The 21,854-nt window shown below is 40.9% G+C and overlaps 1 protein-coding gene across 1 annotated transcript; it reads right to left on the reverse strand.

Annotated features, from left to right (window-relative positions):
- Positions 1-566: 566 nt before the first annotated feature.
- Positions 567-3,927, reverse strand: hps6 (HPS6 biogenesis of lysosomal organelles complex 2 subunit 3). The gene has a single exon (XM_085183640.1). It carries the CDS (start codon positions 3,581-3,583, stop codon positions 791-793), a length of 2,793 nt encoding a protein of 930 aa, XP_085039766.1. The 5' UTR covers positions 3,584-3,927; the 3' UTR covers positions 567-790.
- Between the last annotated feature and the right edge of the window lie 17,927 nt (positions 3,928-21,854).

The raw sequence follows: 21,854 nt of genomic DNA on the forward strand, positions 1-21,854 counted from the left end.
AGAACATTCTCATCGACGTGCAGTTAAGGCTGAAAAGATAAATAACACTGTAGATACAGTTTATACACATAAAGAGTAGGGATGCACCAATCCGACTTTTCTTTGAGATATCTGCAGATAAAGCAACATGAAGCAAATAAACACCTCAGTTACTGAAATGAGACATAAAAACAGGGACTCCTGCCATCCAGGAAACTAAGCTGAATAAACATAAATATCTTAAAAAAAAGAAGTATTTTAATATTGTATACAACTAATTTATGTGCAGCCGTTTCATTTCAGCTTCACGTCAAAGTCTCCACTGCATTTTCTTTCCTCTGCTCGTGTGTGGCGAAGGAGACAGACAGGCCAAGTGAAGACGACGTCAACCGCATTGACCGCAATAAGCTCCTAGAGCAAAATGTTCATGCGCAGAGAAATAAACCGAGATATACACTGATCTGAAATCTTTGCCACAGATGCCCGATCCAGCCTTTTGTGTCAGTTAATGGTCCGGTGTATCGGATCTGTGCATCCCCATTTAAACACTTAAATTTACCTGCAGTTATTACACTGATAGGATCTTCAGTAGTCATTTAATATTTTCTAGTAGTCACATTTCAACAGTTTAAAAACAAAACAAGAAATACAATCAAATACGATACTACCTGCATTACAGTGATAGTACCTGTAACATTCTGATATTATTCTGTTTTATAATATGATTGTCATCACACTCTGATTTACACTTCGGTCAGATTATGTGTTGAAGGGAGTATAAAGACAGTTTTTGTTCTTCATTCATTGTTCTTCAAACTGTGTTAGCAGGTAGAGCCACCCTCTGCCTTTGAATAGCTGTTTGTGTGCAGGTCTGCTGTTCAGGGGTTTCTGCAAGAAGAGCTGGGGTGATGTTGTTGCACAGATCAGAGTCTGCACTGGGGTCTGTGACACTGCCGCTCTGCTCAGTGGGCTGGCGAGGCAGTGCAGGAGGGGGGAATGACGGTGACTGGAGGATGTCCACGTAGCGCTGGCTAGGCTTGGTCTCCCTCTGCAACACTTTTCTCAGCAGTGGTTTCAATAGCCCAACAGTCACCTGAGTACTGTGGGGGTCTGTGAAAGGAGGAGTAGAAGAGGTTGAACTGGACGCCAGGAAAGAAGAGGAGAGGGAGGGAGTGTTGGGAGAGGGGAGGTTTTTCAAGACCAAGTTCAGGATGGTGGTGACGGTGAAATCCTCAGGGCAAAGTGTCCACAGCAAGTCCAGGTAGGGATCCAGGTCTCTGTGATGGGCCACCTCGCACAACAAAATAGTGAAAATCTCCTTGTTGAGCAGTGGACTCTGTTTACAGCACTTCTGGGCCACCTGGGTGACCCGATACCACTGCTTCTTGCTCATGAGGATCCGCAGAGCCTGTAGGATTGCATTGGGTCTCCCACTCACCAGCAGCAGCTCCACCTCTAGGTCCTGCTGCTGGTCTCTGTCTGGGTTTAAGCTGGACAGAAGGCACAGTGCTCGTTTATATAGTGGCACGTTTCTTTCATTGCAGTCCCCTCCTCTCCCACTGGAAAAACTCCAAGAGGAAGCCGCCAGGCCCAGACCCAACCCTGTCGAGCCCTGCTCCTTCTGGGCGAGCTCGAGAAATCTGGGCAGCCAGCTGGCCTGGAAATGAAAAACTGACCTGCAGAGGAGCTCAAACACAGGCAAGGCAGCTGAGGAAGTGGAGGTTGTAGATTTTCCTTTACAGTTTGTAAAGTAATCAACCTTAAGGCTGTGATTGTGTTTTGGTCCCCCATTGGTTAATGACAGGGAGGCTACAGGGCTGGATGACAGACCAGCACTGAGAACAGTTTTCCACACATCAGGGGGAGCTCTGCTGGACAGAAATCCTTCACCGTTGTAGTGTAGCTGCAGAGCAGACTGCGCCGCCTTCCAACCCTCGGAGGGAAAGATGCTGAAGATGGAGTTGAGGTACAGCAGAGCCTCTTTATCCAGCTCAGGAGACGACAGAAGCCTCAATACTTCTTTCTCAACTAGACTCTCACACACTGCCTCCACGTCTTTAACACTACCCCTCACTAAAGTCCCCTTCACTTCCTCCAGCGAAACCAGAGCCTTGAGCTCGGCCTCAAGAGAACCCATTAGCTTGTCTTGCCCTGTGATACATCCACCTCCTCCATTCTGGGACAGCTGTGCTCCCTTTTGCTTGAAGCCTGCGCTGAGGTAGCTGAAGAGGATGGAGGCTAAAGAGATGGGAGCCTGGAATCTCCCCCCTTTCTTCAGCGAGTCCACGGTGAGCGGGGTGCTGCTCAGGCTCCTCTGCTGGTAGTATTTACAGGCCTCTTCAAAGACAGCTTCTACCAGGAGGGCTCCAGGATGAATACTCTCCACTGTACTGAAACCAGGAGACTTTATTCTGAAGCTGCAGTCTCTGGAGTCCGCCCCCCTGCTCACCACTACAAAAAGTCCAGTTTCTGAGAGTAGGTGAGGTGTACACATATCTGCCCTGTTTGTATATAATAATGCTTCACTCATCAGCACAATCTTTTCAAGCCCTCTGCCACAGTTCAAGTCTATCAGATGCAGGTTTTGCCCCATAATTAGTACCAGGGTGTCCTCATACATACCAAGGCTAGTGTGAGTGCTGTAATTTACCAAACAGTTGTCTTCTAGTTTGTATACTTGCCGCAGGACCCCGTCTTTCTGCAGGAGACAGAGCCAGCCTGTGCTGAGCAGCAGGAGGAGTCCTCCACAGGCTGTGGGTGAGAAGCTGCAGATTTCAGGTGGTTCAAGAGGAGACAAATATCCTAAGCAATCGATTACCAGCTTCATAAAGTCAGACTCTTTAGCTGAAAGCTTTTTAAGGGGGGTGTTTTTACATGTGGTGCTGACTGTAAAGGAGTCATAGCGAGGGGACCAGGAGAGGAAGAATTTGGAGATGTTCAACAGCGGCTTCGACTTCAAGTCAGGAAGAAGGTGCACATATTCCCCTGAGCTGACCACAGTAAAGTCAGGATTATTGTGGAGGGCGATTTTTACCCCTCCCAAGCTGACAGCCGTCTCGTTCACCTCAAAGTCACGTCTGCAAACACAGTATCTCAACTTATTCCTTGTGGCGCTGAGGACAGGGGAGCTTTCTGACGGCGGCCGCTCCTCGCACCAGATGATAAGATTAGAGCAAGCACAGACAGATACCACTTTAGCCCGGGGACTGTTGCACAACTGTGATGTCTGCAGGAGATGCCAGCCAGACTTGCACTCCTGAAACTTCCAAAACTCAACTTTCCCACTTTCATAAACCACTGCCACGACTGCTGCACCGCTGCTGCCGCCGCCGTGATGCTCCAGATAGAAAATATCCACGATGGGCACGTTTACGCACAAATCCAGTTTCTTCTGGTTAGGAGCCAGCTGGGGTCTTTCATACTTGTCAAAAGTCACAAGACTGACCTTAGGCTTGCGGAGGACGACATGGATGTGACGTCCATCTGGGCTCATGCGAACACTGTTTATCTGCTCGTTGTTATTCAGACTGAGTATCTCTGTCAGCTCTTTACCGTGAGAAAAGTCCCCGAAATCTGACAGCTGCTTCAACACCAACCCCGCCATATTTCTCCGTTTCCACACCGAGCAGCAGCCCGTAAATACTTTTCCACAGCGTATTAACTAGCCTGCTAGCTTCTGTGGCACATAATCGGGGTCCAGAGTAGCTAACTGAATGGCATCCCGTTAATCTCCATCCTCAAGGTCCGTGCGTGGACAGACGTCCTTCGGCAGCCGTCGCCCCCGGTAACGCCATGTCTGTCGACGACAATGAAGGCAAACAGTTCGCTAAAACTGACCTCTGGGAAAGTTTAATCGAGAAAGGCGCTCTACTCATTCCACTGCTATGCTAGCGCTCCCCTGACATCACGGGATTGTTAATTTCCGGATACTCGGGCTGTTTTGCATAAGAGGAGGAGCCACGGCTGCAAAGATCGTGAGCGAGCAGGAAGAAGAGCAACAGCAGAGCAAAAGCGATACATATAGTACAAGAAATGGTGACGAGATCCGGTACATACGTTTGGAAACTCTTCTTTAATATTACTGACAGCACTTAATTAAACTTATTAGAATGTGTTAAATGTGAAAGCTGGAACACACAAACACAAAAACTGTGATACGTACTGCTTATGTCTATGGAATCGGAAAGTACAATTTCGGGTTACTAACTCAAACTTATGAGAAAGTAACTTCGAATTTCGAGTTTTTAAGGCAAAATTTGGAAACAATTTCCCAGGACTGTGAAGCTTCCATAATAATATGCTATGCATATAGTTTTAAACAGTTGTAAGAAGTGTAACTTTAGTTACGTCTAGTTTCGTCTTATTTTGTTACGTTATGTTGTTATACATATTGATATCACCTAGTAGCCTGTGCAGTCTTATAATATGACTTTACTCTGAATTTATTGTATTATTAATTACTTCAATTAATCACTTCGATATTTTTATAACACAGGGGTGGGCAATTAATTTCCCCAAGTATCTATCTATATGTCTGTCTGGTTGTCTGTCTATTGTAGTGATTGGACACTACGTTTTTCTCACTAACTACAGGACTGGAAACATAGCTGGCAACTAAATTGAGCAGGGTTTGTGCACTAGTACAAACCCTGCACTCACTCAGTTCATTCTGTAGTCTTAGTCTTAGTGAATCATTTGCTTACTTTGTTGTTTGTATACATGATTTGCAGGTACATTCATTTTCCCCCAATAGAGAAACAATGGAGTAACTTTGGAGCTTCAATAACAGTTCGATATTGTCTGAATAACATTCAGACAATGTTCAGTTTGGCCTGAAGTGTCACCTTGAGCAAGAGATTGAATTGCTTTCTGTTCCAGCTTGATAGCAGACTTTACCCTCTACCTTTGAAAGGTCAAGCAAATCAAAAGTACATGGCCCTTTGGAAATCAGTCCTTCCACAAGAAACATTATGAGAGACACACAAGTAGAAACTTGGTGGTAGATGTTTTTAAAAACTTTAATTTTTGAATTAAGGTGCAGACCTTTTAAGCATTTTTTATTGCAGATTTGACTGGTGCTTGTTTACATGCAATTATTATGCCCCAGTTTATGCTGAGTTTATTTAAACAATGCATCAAAATCACTATCCACATATGTGCGTGGGGGCATTTCAAGGTGGCTGTCAGGTGGTACAGCTTGCTCCTATAGGAGGACTGTGGTTCCACATGTTGTTGCAGTGCATTAAGAAAAATAAGGGCAGGGAATTTGCTCAGCTACGCTGGTGCTGGAAATAGCTTAAACACACATGAAGTACTAATGCTTTTCTGCTCGGACGGCTTTCTTAAAAGGTTGTTTTTAAACCAGTACGATGTAACTATGGAAACCAATGTACCTCCATGAATCTGGTGGCAAAAGTCCATCTTTACTGGCACAAAGCGAGAAACTGCTCTAGCACATCCATGTTCATTTTGGCAAAAGGGTGTGAAAAGCGACCGCCGGCCAATAAACAGTCTCACCAGAGTTCATACAAACCTGAGAAAGTGACTCACTTAAATCAGCATCCAAAGGCCGAGCCAGCTCGAATACCACATGTGTGGTTGCAGGAGGATTTGAAAGGTGATGTTGGTCAGGCTTAGTGTCTGTAAACAAACAGCCTGGTAGGTATTTCAAAAACAGCTAACATAGCGCACACACAGGTAGAAAAAAAACAATTTTGCCTTGGATAGAAAATACAGTTTATTACACTGGGAGTGAAAGGCTCAGCGGTGACTCAGTGGAAGTGAATGTCTGCAAGTTATTGAGGCCATGTTTACTGCCTTAGCAAATTTCAGGAGCTATCAAGTTAGCCCGCTCTCAAGCTTTGCTGAAGCTTATCTTAGAAGCATTTTAGCGAGAAAAACAAATCTAAGAAGGTGCTGATTACAATAATTTCCTTGAGTGTTCAAGCAGCTCTAAATTTTGCTGCTTTTATTTTTATAAATTAGTCAAGTTGTCCACAGAGACAAAACATACACACGGTCTTGAGTAAAGTCTCACTATTGTGATAAAATGTGGGCTTCTATGATAAAATGAAGGCCTGTTGAGCTTGTCTGTGTTTGATAATATTAACCAAATCAACAGGAAACCTTGTGATACCAATAGCATAATTAAATCATGCTGAAACTTCCACTTCCTGCCCCTAAATCGAGCTATCTGTTGCACAATCATATTTATGAGATTTTACTCCAAGTCAGTCTTTGCTAAATTTTAAACCACTAAATAAAAGTTTTTGCTCTGACATGTGCAGTAGTTCACCTGATATCCAGGAGGAGGCAGTATTGATCTTCAATCGCTGCACTTGGGGGACTTTAAAGCTCAGAGTACAAAATAATGAAAAGAATATCTGTGAAAAGTGCCCACTGAGGTATATGGATGATGTTTTTCTTATTCTCACTCTTACCCCGAGTGCACAAATGCACCGAATCTTACTCTAAAGCACGCCAGACAGCACTCGCTGTGTCTTTCAATTATTATCACATGTCTGCACAGAGCCAGCATCACAAGGCTGATGTCTTCTCTCGACCGCAGTTAGCTCAAACGGTCCCTTAAATCTCATGACTTTTATTGTTTCTATTTTACGTCACTGCATCCAAGCAGTTCGAGCTTTCCAGTAAAACCTGCGGTAATCCTGATAGGGCTGGATGAGAGACATTTTTTTTTAATTAATTTTCCACCTACGTTTGACCAACCAGGTGATCCAAAACAACGATGTGTTAGTCACAAAAGCTGCATCTTTACACCATACTCAAATTCGCATATTCTTCTTTTAGTGTCTGAAATTACAAGTTGACAAAGTTTGAGGAAAAGTGTGATATTTGGCTTTTACCTCTAAAACCTACCTACTCCTTGACCTAGCTGAACAGTAACTCAGGGTCGCCTTTTCAAAGCTTTAAGCTCCTATAGGCTGCCTCCGCTGTGCCAGAAACCACTTTAAAGGAGACAGGCTACCCATTCATAGTAGTCTGTGTGCCTGTGTATTTATGTCCTATTATGTCTCTGTGTCATTGCTGATAAAGTATATGGATGCAGTATGTTATTGGAACAGTATATTTAAGCCTAGTCGCCTACAGACAGGCTTGCTTTGGACCAAAAGAGAAAAAAAAACGCCTTCTATTAGAGAGTGTGTTTAGTCTGCTGTGCTGTAGACAGGAAGATAAAGTGCTTGTCTGGAGACGCAAAGAGGGCTGGATGCAGAGGAGATTTCCTTTTTGAGTTATAAGGCGCAGAAAAGAAAACCAGTGGCTACAAATGTTCAGTGCTCAGGGTACAGAAGATGCCTGTCAGCTTCACTTCAGTATAGATTTGGTTTCATTTGAATTTCAATTTAGGGGTAAAAATTGCCTGTGCAGGAGAGATATTTGTCGCCCTGCTTGGGCTTTGAGTGAGATGCTACTTCCGTGCATGTGTTTCAAATGAAAGTTGCAGCTGTCAGTCTCCTGTCTGCTGTGAGAACACGTGGATATTACTGTCAGTTTGCTCTGGCTGTTGAAAAGCTGTCATGTCCGCTGCCTCTCTGCCTCTCTTTAGTTAGTTTCACTGGGGAATGTTGTCTCGAGCTTCAGGGGTCTCTCACTGATTCTCCTCTGCGCTGACATGCAGCCCTGCTGTGGGAAAGGAAGTCGTCCATCATTTTTTTTAAAAAATAAATGCTTACAAATGATAATCAAGAATAAAGGGATCTAAATGCTGCTTGTCACATAGGATTGTGCGGAATATTAAACAAGAAGCTGAAATGTAAGGATTTTTGGTAGCATTACTAAAATATTTAAAGTTTTAATGCATTTGGAGAACTAGAAAATTAAATAACCGCTATAAATCTGTAAGAAAAATGTTCCTCCTATGGATTTTTAAAAAAATAGTTGAGAGTAATTCTTTGCCTTGAAAGGCAAATCTTTTTCTATCTACAGCTTATTTTTCTCTCAGTTTTCAGCAGGATTACATTCAAACATCAGAGCACTTCCCAGCAGCATCTATATTAGGGACTGTGTCTTCTTCTTCGTCTTCTTCTTTCGGCTACACCCTGCACGACAGCTGACCATCTGCCTCCATCTCACCCTAACCCTTACATCCTCTTCTTTCACACCAACCCTCTGCATTTCCTTCTTCACTACTTCCATGAATCGTCTCCATAGTCTTCCTCTTTTTCACCTGCTTGGCTGCTCCATCTTCATCATTATCCACTATCCCTCCTCTGCACACATCCAAGTGGAAATCTTTTCTTCTGTAACCCTTAGTTTGGCCTCTTGTCTTTTTGTTAGTGCCAAAATGTTTATTGGCCCTGATTATGGCCTTATGGAGAAAACTGATCTTAGCAAAATCCTTGAAATGAAACTTCTGACGTTCCTAAAACAAACTCCGCGGAGAGGTTGTTGGGGTGCAGACAGATCTGTAGCACCGTTGTTCATAAAAGACACTCCGCCTCATTGGCTGATTAGATAACAGACCATTTACAATTGGCTGTCCCTCCACATTTAGCTGTGGCTCTTATCTCAATGATCCATACCCCGGCTCTGAACACCACTAGCATTAGCTCTCACATCACACTATTAATCGGATTCATGGCCCTTGGCTCATTGCGGGCTGTGCTCCTTTTTTGGGAGCTATTTTCCTCTCCTGTTTGTTTCTTATCTCTGCATCTAGCCTTCATAAAAAAGTGCACAAAATGACCCTTGTCATTGCAGCTGCAATACTATCTGTGACCATGGATTGGCAGTATGTGCATTGATGGTGCAGCAGCTCAAACTGGTCATGAGAGGATAAAAGAAGGTCGAGCCATCACAGTTTACAGAACACTGACTGAACTGTATCTGTAACGTGTATCTAAGGGGCCAGAGTATATATACTTCACCATCAGATCCTCCTTCAGTCGGTGATTGTGACAAGCCAGTAACCTAACTCCATTTCCTTTGTGTTTTATAGCTATAGAAACAGGTGTGAGTCACTGCGCTCGCTGCTGCTTTGACTGCACAAAGTCTCACTGGAAGAGACTAGAAGATCAAAGAACAGGATTTGGCTTCGTCCTCCTTGATTTCCTGTTCATTTCACCTCACTGCCTCTTCATTAATCAAACTCAAATTATATCAAGGTCTCACTCAACCTCTGGTATTTATGCTCTTGGCTCTCTCTTTCCTCTACAACTTTAGTTTTGCCTGTCTTTCCCTCTGCTTCCATTTCTGTCCGAGCCACAGACATAATTGCTGTTGAGATAAACTCTCAGATGAAATTTCTTCTTTTTGTCTCTCAAAACCATCGTCCCCTCAACGTCGAGCACTCAAACAGGTATCAGTCTAGCCTTTGATCACACAGAGCGTCTTCTCCCTGTTGTTGGCCTAATTTAACTACACGTGTATCCACAAATCCTTGATGCTGTAACTTAAAAGACCTTCACCTTTGCTACAGTCTGAGGTGAATTTGACAGCGTGTCAGCATGAGCTGAGTCTGACTTTCTTTGTGTGCGAAATGTGTGTTGAGCATGTTTTCTCTTAAGCGTGGCAGTCTTGCAGGGAGAGAAAAACAAAACCTGTGATGAACCCGTATGTGACGAGGGTCAGGTGATGAGCTATGAAATTATTATGCCGTGCCTCATCATTAGAACCCGTTGACATTTTAAACTGTTTGTGTGTGCTTTCAACAATTTCCTTTATATGCCTGTAATCTTTTATAGGTGGTAATAATGGCCCAGACAGAGAAGCGGTACCAGCAACATCTGTTTACATGCACTGTCTCCCTTCTCTTTCCCTCCCATCTCTTTTGGCTGCACTTCTTAATTGAACTGTACGTTCTGCTCTTAGATGTCTGCATAATGCAGTTTTCTTCCTCATCCAGCAAGCTGCCAGACAGCTGCCATCAGATCATAGTCAGCCTGCAACTAAAAAACCTCGATTTTCCTGGTAAACCTGCTGACTTTTCCCTTGCTAATTACATTTAGAATCACTTTAATTAATTACTAATCTGTGTCATACAATTGTTTTTTTACTTTAATAGTTTCCCCCTATCTATTTTAGTCTCTATTAGGAACATTTTAATGACCAAGTTAGCTTTACATTTTTCTTTTTTTTAGTAATTGCAGTGATGTTGTTGAAAAAAACAAAATATTATTGGGACAAAGAACAAAAAATAGATCCATGTTGAAACACACTTCAATACTGTTACAGTCTCCATTGCACTTAAATTTCTACCAACATGTTGGCCTTTCCCACTTTTACCCACAACTGAAACAGTTAAGTTTAATGTGCCTAAATGGTCGGCATGTTTACATCATAACTGTCTCACTGGGTGCAGGGTTAAAACTCCCGACAGCATTATGCGCTGGCCTTAATCAAGCGTGGTATTGAGCATTACCAGCTTAGGCATGCTGTACTGTGGCTTCCTGGGGAGAATAAGAAGTCTGATTTCTCCTTTGTGTGATATCACATCATTCCTCCCTCACTCCTCTGAATATGCATGTATTCCTCCTAAAAAGATAACCATACTTCATTCAAACCGGAGAGGCAGGAGGTGCTTCCGGTCCAGTTGTTTAAATCTTGCTAGATGGATTGGTGCTATTATGGCTATTCTAGCCACTTCATCGAACTACTGCAACATCTGGTGTCTGCTTACCCTGAGAATTTGGCACAAAGAGTGCGGCCAACATAGTTTTGAACAATGACCTTTAATATTTGCAATTTTGTCTCTGTACACCTCCACGGTGGATTTTAAATCTGGATGTGGTTAACCTTCAGAGTTTCAGCTTTTCTTAAACAAAATTACAGACATTTTTGTACATCGTCTCTCATTTTCAGATGCTCAAAATTAAAAGCACAAATGAAGGAGTATTCTTAATACTTGGGTGACTGATCACAGCATTTCTTGATATTCTTTGGACATCACTGAATGCTGTGTTTCCTCTGAAGGTGGAAACACAGCTGCTTGTTTGTGGGTCTTTCTTCGCTGAATTTAGTACTTAATAACAGAAAAGCAAGCTCTATTGGTCTGAGATCAGGTGACTGACTTGGGCATTGACATTCTTTGCTTTAAGAATCTCATGGGTTAGTTTTTCAGTATGCTTTAGGACATTATCCATTTTCACTGTGAAGTGGCATCCAATCATTTTTGCAGCATTTGGGTCGCTCTGAGCAGAGTTTATAGTCCTGTACACTTCAGAATTCTATCAGCAGTCACATCATCAGTAAACACTGATGACCCAATTCAAAAACTACTGGTTACAATTTTTGATTGTAACCAGTAGTTTTCACCTCATTGTAAAACCTTTGTGTTTACATCCATGAAGGTGCCTCTTGATTTTTGACTTTGATAATGATATGTATGCCTCATTGAGAGTATTCTCAACTTGGTTATAGGTATTGTAATTTTTTTTAAATGAAATAATTCTGTGATCATTCACTTCAGTTGTCTTTTGTAGTTGCTGGCCAGTGCATTAATGTTTTTCAAAAATGGGTACGCGATTGTTCATTTGGCCACTTGTAAAGGTTTTCTTTTTCTTAATTTTATCTTTTTTTAATTTAATTTATTTTTTTGATTTTCTTTTAGGTTTACAGCCTAATGATCGTCTCCTTCAGCTGCATTAACAACTGTTTGAGTTCCAGCAAACAGCTGCCAAAGACAAATTCAACATTTGGAATCAACTCCCAATCTTTTATCTGCTTAATTTCTCATGGAGTAACAAGGGAATAGGTCTCAACTAGCTAAGAAACTGCTTGTCAGTTAATTGTCCAATTAATTTTGAACCCCTCAAGCAAAAAAACCCCCAAAACCCAGCTGTAATTTATAAACTGCTAGTGCAATACTTTTGTTAAACACCTTAAAGATGAAAGTCATACATTCTTTGATTTTAAATCCATTGTGGTGCTGTACAGATGCAAAATTACAAGAAATTGTCAGTGTCCAGATAGTTGTCAAGCTAACTATTGCTGCAGAAGAAGTGGTGCTGTGTAATCACACCATAAACATCAGCAGGACAAATACCAGAGACATATATATCATAAAAAAATAGTCTGTGGGTTTGTTTGTACTGTATGTGAGGTGTCAGCAAGCTTACAGCATTGCACTTAGTACAGGGAAAGATCAAAAATAACAAGACTGGACTACAGCACATTTGCTGGTTGTGACGTTGCACAGGGGATACATGTATGCTACCAGTCTGCACATTCTACAAATGCTCTTTAATCTATCATTCATGATATGTTTTAATATAGCTGCTGTGTGCTGCCATTTAAAGTCTGTGGATTTTAAAGTAAAGCTAAAAGCACCACTGCGGGGAATTCAAATTATGATCACCATTTCCTACAAAAAAGCCCTTTTTTTCTTTCTTAAAAATAGAAGTGAAAATGGAAATTGCAGTTACACTGGAGCTCCAGATAAAAGCACATTGAAGGGTCATTTGGACACATCAGTGTTGAAATTGCTCCCGTATAAAACCATTAAGTATGCACCCCATAAATACAGATAAATCAGTATTTTGCAGTGATAGTAGACCTGACATTTTGCATTATCTTGGTTGAAGGAATTCAGGTACACACAGTGTACATTAAAGACTCTTTTAGTTATTTGCTGTTTGGCTGCATCTCATGAGGAAATGGCTTTGACACTGTTGGCCTTTGCTTGATAAATTAGGTCCCTGGGAAGACATTACACTGCACATTCATTATGACTTAACCACAGGCCATGAAGAAAAAAAGTGCTATATGACCACACATTAGGTGGGCATTGTCAGAAACATTATAAACCACAAAGATTCCTTAGAGTGTTTGAGAAAAGCTGTAGACCGGTTAACAACACTTAGCAGTAACAATATTCAAATTCAGTCCACACCTATACGTTACCTGTGCATAGGCTGTTTCCTCTTAATTGGCTTCCATCAGTAGACACTGCAAAATCTAGACACCATGGGAGTAAAGAGGAATGAGTTCAGAGATGCAGCACACCTCTTAATTGGAAGAACGTGCTTCTCAGGGGACAGAAGAGATAGGTGGAGAGTTTCACTATGGATATAATTATTTCCTGTGGGCAGCAGAGAAGCCGGGAGCAGACCTGATCATGCAGGGGTTAAAGGCGGAGAGAGGGAGAGGAGGGAGGCATCAGGGGATGAAGAAGGCAGATACCTTGAGACTCATTTGTGGAGAGAAAGGGATGCTGAACGCTCTTGGACCTCAATCGATGTCCATCTCCTTCTCTCTCCTGCCTCTCTCTGTGTCAGCGTGTTGCCTCTTTAGTTTTGCCTCTGAACTTTTTAGCCTGCGGAGCTTCAGGTGAGAAGAAACTATCTCAACCTCTGTTCTGATTTTATTCTTTAACGTTTCTAAAGCCTGTAATTCAACCCAATCTCTCTGCCAGGGCTGGGTAACAAACCTAAACTCTGTGTTTGTACTTTGTACTAACTGAGACCCCCCCCCCCCTTTTTTTTTTTTTAAATTTAACTTAATCATGGAAAAAGTGCTAATGTAACTTTCAAAGTGACCTCCAATTCATTAGGCTAGTTTCAGCATCCTGTTGTTCAAGTCTGACCTCATATACAGATGGTTGGACTGGACTTGTTAGTGTCATATTAGAATCCACTGGGTAACCATTTTATTTAATGTGATGGGTTAAGTTTATGAACAGTGAGCAGAAAGATATAATAGATATAGGACCGATACAGGACTTTTACAGCTGGTACTGATATTTAGCCTTTTAAAAATTGGATGCATTATCTGACATTTTTCTTTTAGACACACAAAATATAAACGGATTTCCCTAACATTTGTTATCTGTAGTTATTTATTTACTTTTGTGCACTCTGCCAACCTCTTCTCAGATCAGCTGGTTGTTTTCTTCATGGCACTCCAAACTGTTAGAAACAGGGGAGTGCAGAGTGCCCTCTGGTGGACAGAATATGCAATGTCAACATTTATGATAGAGTTGAAGGGTGTTTCTTCCATCTCATCTTTACTTTTTAAATTTTCATGTATCAGCTATAATACATGCAAATACTGATAAATGAGCAAATAGCTCCTGTCGGCCAATGTTGGGTCTGCGCTTCAGCAGGCCTGCTAGTTCAGAGACTTATCACCCTTGAAGAAAGCAAGACGAACAGTTTAACCGGTTTTACTTGCTAGCAAGGGGAGGAACTCAGAGCAGCCCCTCTGCCCTCGGTCTCAGACCACTCCAAAGAACCAGCAACCCCCTGCAGCCTTCCTTTTATTCTGTGACACACAGTTTCACAAACACTCACTGTAAACCTCCCCTGTGGTGCACCATAAAACTAAGGCACTGAGTGTGCGTGTGTATGCATGTATGAGCGTGTGTGTGTGTGTGTATATGCACGTGAGTGAGTGTCTCTCTGTGTGACTTCCTGCTGACAGAGGGTTATCTCCCCTCACCCTGTATAGTGCTTAGCTTTCTCTAACGGTTTACCATATACAAACACAGGTGAGGACATAAATGGCAGGAAGTAAAACATCCTCACTAAATAAGGACATGAATCTTCACACAGGATATTCCTACAGTTAAACACTACAGCCAATTACCTCCCCCACATAGATGTAGGCCGGGGAGGAGGATAGAGGATGAACTAAGGTTTAGAAATTTAAGTAAAACAATGACAACATTTAACAATTTCAACCTAACAGCCAATAATATCGATGTTAACCAAATAAATTAAAAAACAAATCACTATTATAATAGGACATATCCTAGCTTACTGTCTCTTGTATTTGAATTCACTATAGTTGTAGTCGATGTATGTTCCTCAAAGTAAGACACTGAAACCAAGCAGTGATTCTGTCATTGCTTTGGTTTTGATCTGTCATCACTTTGTCCCTAATTCCTCCTCTTTTGCGACTTCTTCTTCTGTTCTTTGAAACTATTGTTGTCAGTATGCCCAATTTTCTCATTTGTTCCTTCTTTATCCACTTTGCTTCTTAATATTTTGTCATTCTCTTCCAAGCCTTTTCATATTGCTTTTGTCATACCCATTAGTCCTTAGCATACAATCAATATCTGGTCTTACAACTCTGATACAACACAAGTGCTGAAAGAAATAAGTAAGGGATAAAAGAAAGCGTGAGACTTGTCTCTTACTGTAGCTGCTGTTTCTGAGAGCCCAATTTTCTCTGAACAACCCACTGGTTATTGATTTAAACTTAAAAATAGAAATTTGCACTAAATACTAACTTTTAAATTGTCACCTCTGGTTTCACTGATCTACTTTATTAGGTTAATGCATAGCTTCAAAACATCTACCCTTCAAATGAGGCTCATACTGACCAGCAGGATTTAGGAGTGGTGCAGCACTCGTAGATTTATAGTTGTGAATCCTGTTTTGGGTCAACAAGGGCTTCGAGAGGGAGGAGAGCCGGTGTCTGAGGTGTAAATTAGACTGTAGATCAGGGAAAGTGGCTGACACTCATGCTGCAGGCCTGATGAATGGATAATGGTGCCTCTGTTCCAAAGAGCCCTTGGCATATGGCAAATAAACCGCAATGCACACGTGGAGGGCCAGCAGACAGACAAGTGGGCACACATACAAAACACGCACACTATTTCTGTTCTGCGCCAAGAAGCTGTAGACAGCAGCAACTTAAAGTGAATACAAAGCATAAGCTTGAGATGAAGAGCTTTTGCTTGGTCACCGGAAAATACTGTTTCTCCTATACATTTTGTAAAGGATGACATTGCAGAGGAAAAATTATGTTTCACTCATGAGACTAATCGTTACAACCATAACCAATTTTCTCTAAAGCATGTGAACATTTAACAGAACACCTGTGTTAGTGCTCATGTTAAACAACTCTCTTTAATATACATGACACAAAATGCAAAACTCAAGTCCAGAACTACATTCTGTTTTTACTTTATGTTTCCTAAAATTGTAGATTGACATTCAAGAGACATATTTCATTCGTCTGTTTAGATTTTCTATTACTTTTTTCCTTGAATATGCCATACTTCGCCTGTTCTTTGAATTACTGTGATGCAGTAATGGATAGATAGTAATACTAATACTGGATAGATAAAAACCTACTTGCAGCATGTTGCTAAATGATTATTGTTAATTAATCTGCTTAACACTCCATTACATTTACAAGAAATTGTAATCCCCACAGCGCTAACGCCTGAGGCTAAAGACAATAAAGTCTCCAGGATCACTAAAGAGGAACATTTCGCTGGCTGACCGGCCAGGTCACACCCCTAGGCATGTGCTGCTGATTGAGTAGGGATTTCCCCCTTTTCTTTCTACTGGATGAGATACTGAGGCAAAATAATGTGCAGTTCTATTTGTGTTTAATAATCAGAAATTTTTCAATAAAAGTTATTTAAGGAGATATTTGCAGAAAGTTAAGATCAGAATCAGAATCAGAATACTTTGTTAATCCCGAAGGAAATTATAGATTAAAGATAACAATACTATAAATATTGGAAAGCCTAGTTTTTTTAAATTTCATTGTTGTTTGACTCGGTCTGTTGCTTTGGCTGGTTTTCTCATGGTGCATCAGATAGCTGCAGATCAGCAGCATGATTGGGTGTAAAAAGAGCAACTTAAAGAGGCAGAGTTTATCAGAAGTAAAGGTGGGCAGAGGTTCAGCAATCAGCAAAAACATGCATCTACAAAATGTAGAACAATTTCAGAATAATCTTCCTCAGTGTAAAATTGTGAAGACTTTGAATATCTCATCCTTTGCAGTACAGTAAAAGGCTGAAAATCAGTATTAGATGACCATGATTGTTGGATTTTAAGGAGCACTGCATTAAAACTATGCACGATTCCATTGTGGAAATTAGTGCATGGGTTCAGGAACACTTTGTGAAATCATTATCCAGGAGCACTGTGTGGCTTCTTCTTTACAAGTTCTAACATGTAAAGACAAATCCATACACTAACATGATTTAGAAACACGTCCCTCTTCTCTGGGACAAAGCTAATTTAAAAAGACATCCAGATGACACACTGCGTCTATTCCAACACTGTTGCTTTGTAGCAGTAGAGTCCAGGTCCTGAACTGGCCTGCCTGCAGTCCAGACCTCTTCACCTACAGAATCTAATAGCAGACAGGAATGGGACAGCATTCATCTCTCAAATGTTCATCAGCTGGTCTCACCAGTTGTCACATGTTTATGGACTGTTGTTAAAAGAAGAGGGGATGCTACACAGCGGTAAATATGGCTATATCCCAACCTTTTTGGGATATGGCCATATTTTATTGTTCCCATCAAATTCAAAATGAGCTCATATTTTCTTTCTTTCTCAGTTTGAATGTTTGCTATGTTTCTATGCTGTATAGTTAACAAAATATGGGTTTATGAGATTTACTTAATTTTTTTGTTTACATTTTACACAGCATCCTAGTTGTTTGGAATCGGAGTTGTACAATATTTCACCTTTTTACTAAAATCTGTTGGCAAAGGAAGTCAGCCAAGATGCTCATCTAAACCAAAATCAGCACAAGCAGGCACGTGCAGAGGGGGGGGCTAGAGGGGCTTGAGCACCCGCCCCTTTCCTGATGGGTGCCCAAAGTGCCCTTTTGTTGAGGCAACTTTAAAAAAAAAAAAAATTATTTATTTTTTTTAATGTGTGTGTGTGTACGGAGTCCTGTCTGTGCCCCTCAACAATAATATTTAACTATTAATCACAGTTAAATAAAATAAAAGGATCTGGCTTGCATCAGTCACATGATTCGCTCCCGCTCTGCAGGCCTACTTGTTGTTCCTAGAGTATTTAAAAGTAGAATGGGAGGGAGAGCCTTCAGTTTTCAGGCCCCTCTTCTGTGGAACCAGCTTCCAGTTTGGATTCAGGAGACAGACACTATCTCTACTTTTAAGATTAGGCTTAAAACCTTCCTTTTTGCTAAAGCATATAGTTAGGGCTGGACCAGGTGACCCTGAATCCTCCCTTAGTTATGCTGCAATAGATGTAGGCTGCCGGGGGATTCCCATGATGCATTGAGTTTTTCCTTTCCAGTCACCTTTCTCACTCACTATGTATTAACAGACCTCTCTGTATTGAATCGTATCTGTTATTAATCTCTGTCTCTCTTCCACAGCATGTCTTTATCCTGTCTTCCTTCTCTCACCCCAACCGGTCGCAGCAGATGGCCGCCCCTCCCTGAGCCTGGTTCTGCCGGAGGTTTCTTCCTGTTAAAAGGGAGTTTTTCCTTCCCACTGTCGCCAAAGTGCTTGCTCATAGGGGGTCATATGATTGTTGGGCTTTTCTCTGTATCTATGAAGCGCCTTGAGGCGACATTTGTTGTGATTTGGCGCTATATAAATAAAATTGAATTGAATTGAATTGAATCACATTTAACCAATGATCGCTCTTGACGGCAGAACGCGCTGGTTACGAGCCGGGAACTAGTGATGGGATTTCCGGCTCTTTTTAGAGATCCGGCTCTTACGGTTCGACTCACTAAAAAGAGCCGGCTCTTTCGGCTCCGAACCGGCTCTTCAGGTTGTTTTGTTGCTTTAATTAATTTATTATTAACAATAATATTAAATTATGCACAAAAGGAATTACTAACGTAAAAAAAGTGGTTTTATTTATATATGTTTATATATAAATATATGCGGTGGCCCCTAGAGACAAAACACGTACAAACTCCAAAACACATTTCTAGCATGAACTGAACTTCCAAAGCAGAGCTACTAGATCACTTAAATTACACAATTGAAAGCATGTGTGTATTGTTTGTGTATTTATACACAGGCACTCATATATATTCAAATAATTTAAAAACAATGTACCTGTTACTACCACACACCAAATCCGGTCGTTGGTACTTGCTGGCTTGTGTAGCCACTAGGTAACAAAAGCTCAACACTGCGCCTAGCATTCTGGAGCACTTCTGTTGACTTTTGTACGTGTTTTGAGTTTTTATGTGCTTCTGAGTTTTTACGTGCTTCGGAGTTTGTACGTGTTTTTACGTGTTTTGGAGTTTTTACGTGTTTTTACGTGTTTTGGAGTTTTTACGTGTTTTGGAGTTTGTACGTGCTTCAGGGTTTGTACGTGATTTGAAGTTTGTATGTGCTTTGTCTCTAGGGGCCACCGTAAATATACTTTTATTTATTCACTCCACATAAAATGTAATAAATAAATCATATAATACAAAAACCAACTATTCACATTTCAACTTTTAACTATTTAAATTTTCAGCTTTTTCCTTTTACAAATTTAAAGTGAAACAACACAAAACACTGCAAACCACAACACAATTAAATACAAATTAAAATATGAAAACAAAAAGAACATGCATATTCTCTGTTATATGGGCCCGCATGAATAAACTTTCTGAATCCTTTATCATCTGCAACTGAAAATAGTTGTGGATGATTACTATACCTTTCTAATGTGACATTGTTGTCCCTGGCTTTCTTTCTCTCCCTCCGGCTCTGTTCCTGTGCTACTGAGTGTAACTACCGCCCCTCCCCCCTCTGCCCAGCGTAAAGCACAAGGCTCGCGTGCTGAGTGAAGCAGAAAAAAAGTGCGAGAGAGAGGCTGAGAGAAAGAAAAAAAAAAAAAAAACACGTGACGGCTCGCGATAAGGAACCGGCTCGCGTCGTTCACTTCAACGAACCGGCTCTAAGAGCCATTTCGTTCGCGAACGACCCATCACTACCGGGAACGAGCTCACAAAGAGCACGCGCATTTTTTGCGGTCCGGAGCTGCAGGAGAAACACAAGTTAACTCAGAGACACAGACTGATGCGACAAAACCAGTAAGTAGGTGTACAACGTACACTGTAGTGTATAGCACACAGGAGTGTTAGCTTATTACGTACACGTTGGTATGTTGAAACAAACGAGCGTGCTGTGTGTGCAACAGCGTGACAAACATTACCTGTCCTTTTATTAACTGCACAAGTAGTGCTGATCATAGCTGCTGGCTACCTGTGTAAGGCTGTCATGGGTCTGCAGCTCTGTCACCGTTTTAGGGAACATATTTAGTTTTAAAGTAAGTCTCCAGGCTTTTCCTGCCTTTCTGGAGGGATTATATTTCACTAAAAAACGATCTAATATGCATGTCCACATAATTATGCATTATTATAATTATAATATATTAAAAAACACACGCTGTATTTTAAAGAACATACATTAAGAAGCAGATTATTTTAGATTCATATTTTAAATAAGACAAAATTTGGATTTTACAGCAGTAAAATTATTGTATCTCTACAGTTTAAAAATGTAATAAGCTTTGCCCCTGCACAGAGTGGATCGTGAAACAAATGGAATCATCATAAATACATTATTTCATATTTATTACTTCCCCCTCCTCATTGCTTTATTATTGTAGCTCTAGTAATAAATAATAATGTAAGGATTCTGGATCAGCACAGTGATGCCCATAGTATATATAGTATTCTGAAGAAGGTCTAAAACGTCACTGTGTGTGTGTGTGTTTTATTTAGATGGATTTAAAAAAAAAATATTACTCATGATATAACATTGTCCAGACATGCCTGGTAAGGACATGAGGAGGAAACAGTAGGAGCTGTGTGAGGCTACTAAAGGCAGTGCTATAACATTTTTCTGTCATCATTTTATTATAGATTAAGTGCGAGAGTTGTTAGGTGTGGATAATTAGATTATAGTTTATTGCAATAGCAAGTTGTGCCTTGTTCTCAGATAGACAGCAAGTGGAGAGTGATATATGAAAAGATGGGATGGAAGGAAGAAGAGAAGCAAAGAGTGATTCACAGGCAGAGCCTAAATTATTTCTCACCGTTTTTTGTTGCCTTATGGTTCCAAGCGCTGTCACCAATCTTTGCATTTTGTTATTATCTCATGATACTTGTTTAATCAGCTACCATCTCTCCTATGGACTTTTTAATGTCTACAGTCTCAGATCAACACAGCCCTGCCCTCCAGCACTATCAGCAGCAACCCCTCTACAGCAACATTGTACCCATCAGGTAAAACATCGGCTACGTTTGCTTTGCCTTGTTGCCCATATTAGATTCTTGATGAATGTGTGTTGTTGTTATTCAGCCTGGTTCAATGTGCCCCTTTTTAACTTTGAGCACCCGCCCCTTTAAACGTCTTTGCACGGCCCTGAGCACAAGTACAACTGTTTAGGAAAAAAAACCTGTTGTTTAATTGTAGAAATGTTGGTTATTGGAGAGACATCCCATATGGAAAAGAAATAGTAAAAACTTATATAATTTACTCATGAAAGTGGCCACTTTCATGAGTAAATCATATGAGGCTTACATGATTTACTCATGAAAGTGGCCACTTTCTCATTACTTTCATATATTGTTTTAGTAAGTATCCAAAACATACAAGTTTCATTATATAATTCTTCAAGGAATCTTATATCTGTTTTCACTCTTGTATGCTTTTCATACAAGTTTCACACAAGACAGATACAAACTTTATAAGATTTATAAATATCTTTTCCATATGGGATGTTACAAAGTAACATTATCATTTTGGACTGCACCATCTGATTGCATGAAATTTAGCCAAACTTCAATCCTCAGTTTGCTGAAATGTGAAATCTAGCTAAGGTTGACGTCACAACAGCTTCAGTGGGTTTTAAATATTTCTCTAATATGGTGAAATTGTCTTATTCTTTCAGTCGTCTTGTTGTCACATTTGTACGGAGAGTTTGCGTTTGTGTGGGTTCTCTCCGGGTACTCCGGCTTCCTCCCACAGTCCAAAGACATGCTGTCTGTCACGGGGTGTACCCTGCCTCTCACCCTATGGTAGCTAGGACAGGCTCCTGCTCCAGGATCGATTACTGAAATCATGTGGGGAATAAAAGAATTAGAACAACACTGTGTAAAACTCAAAGGTTTAGACCACATTGTTCTCTTTTTCCTCTGAAGTGCAAAGATAAAGGATAGAGTTCTAGTAAGAGGAG

Source organism: Neolamprologus multifasciatus, chromosome 13, assembly GCF_963576455.1.
Source record: "Neolamprologus multifasciatus chromosome 13, fNeoMul1.2, whole genome shotgun sequence".
Classification (NCBI taxonomy): Eukaryota; Metazoa; Chordata; class Actinopteri; order Cichliformes; family Cichlidae; genus Neolamprologus; species Neolamprologus multifasciatus.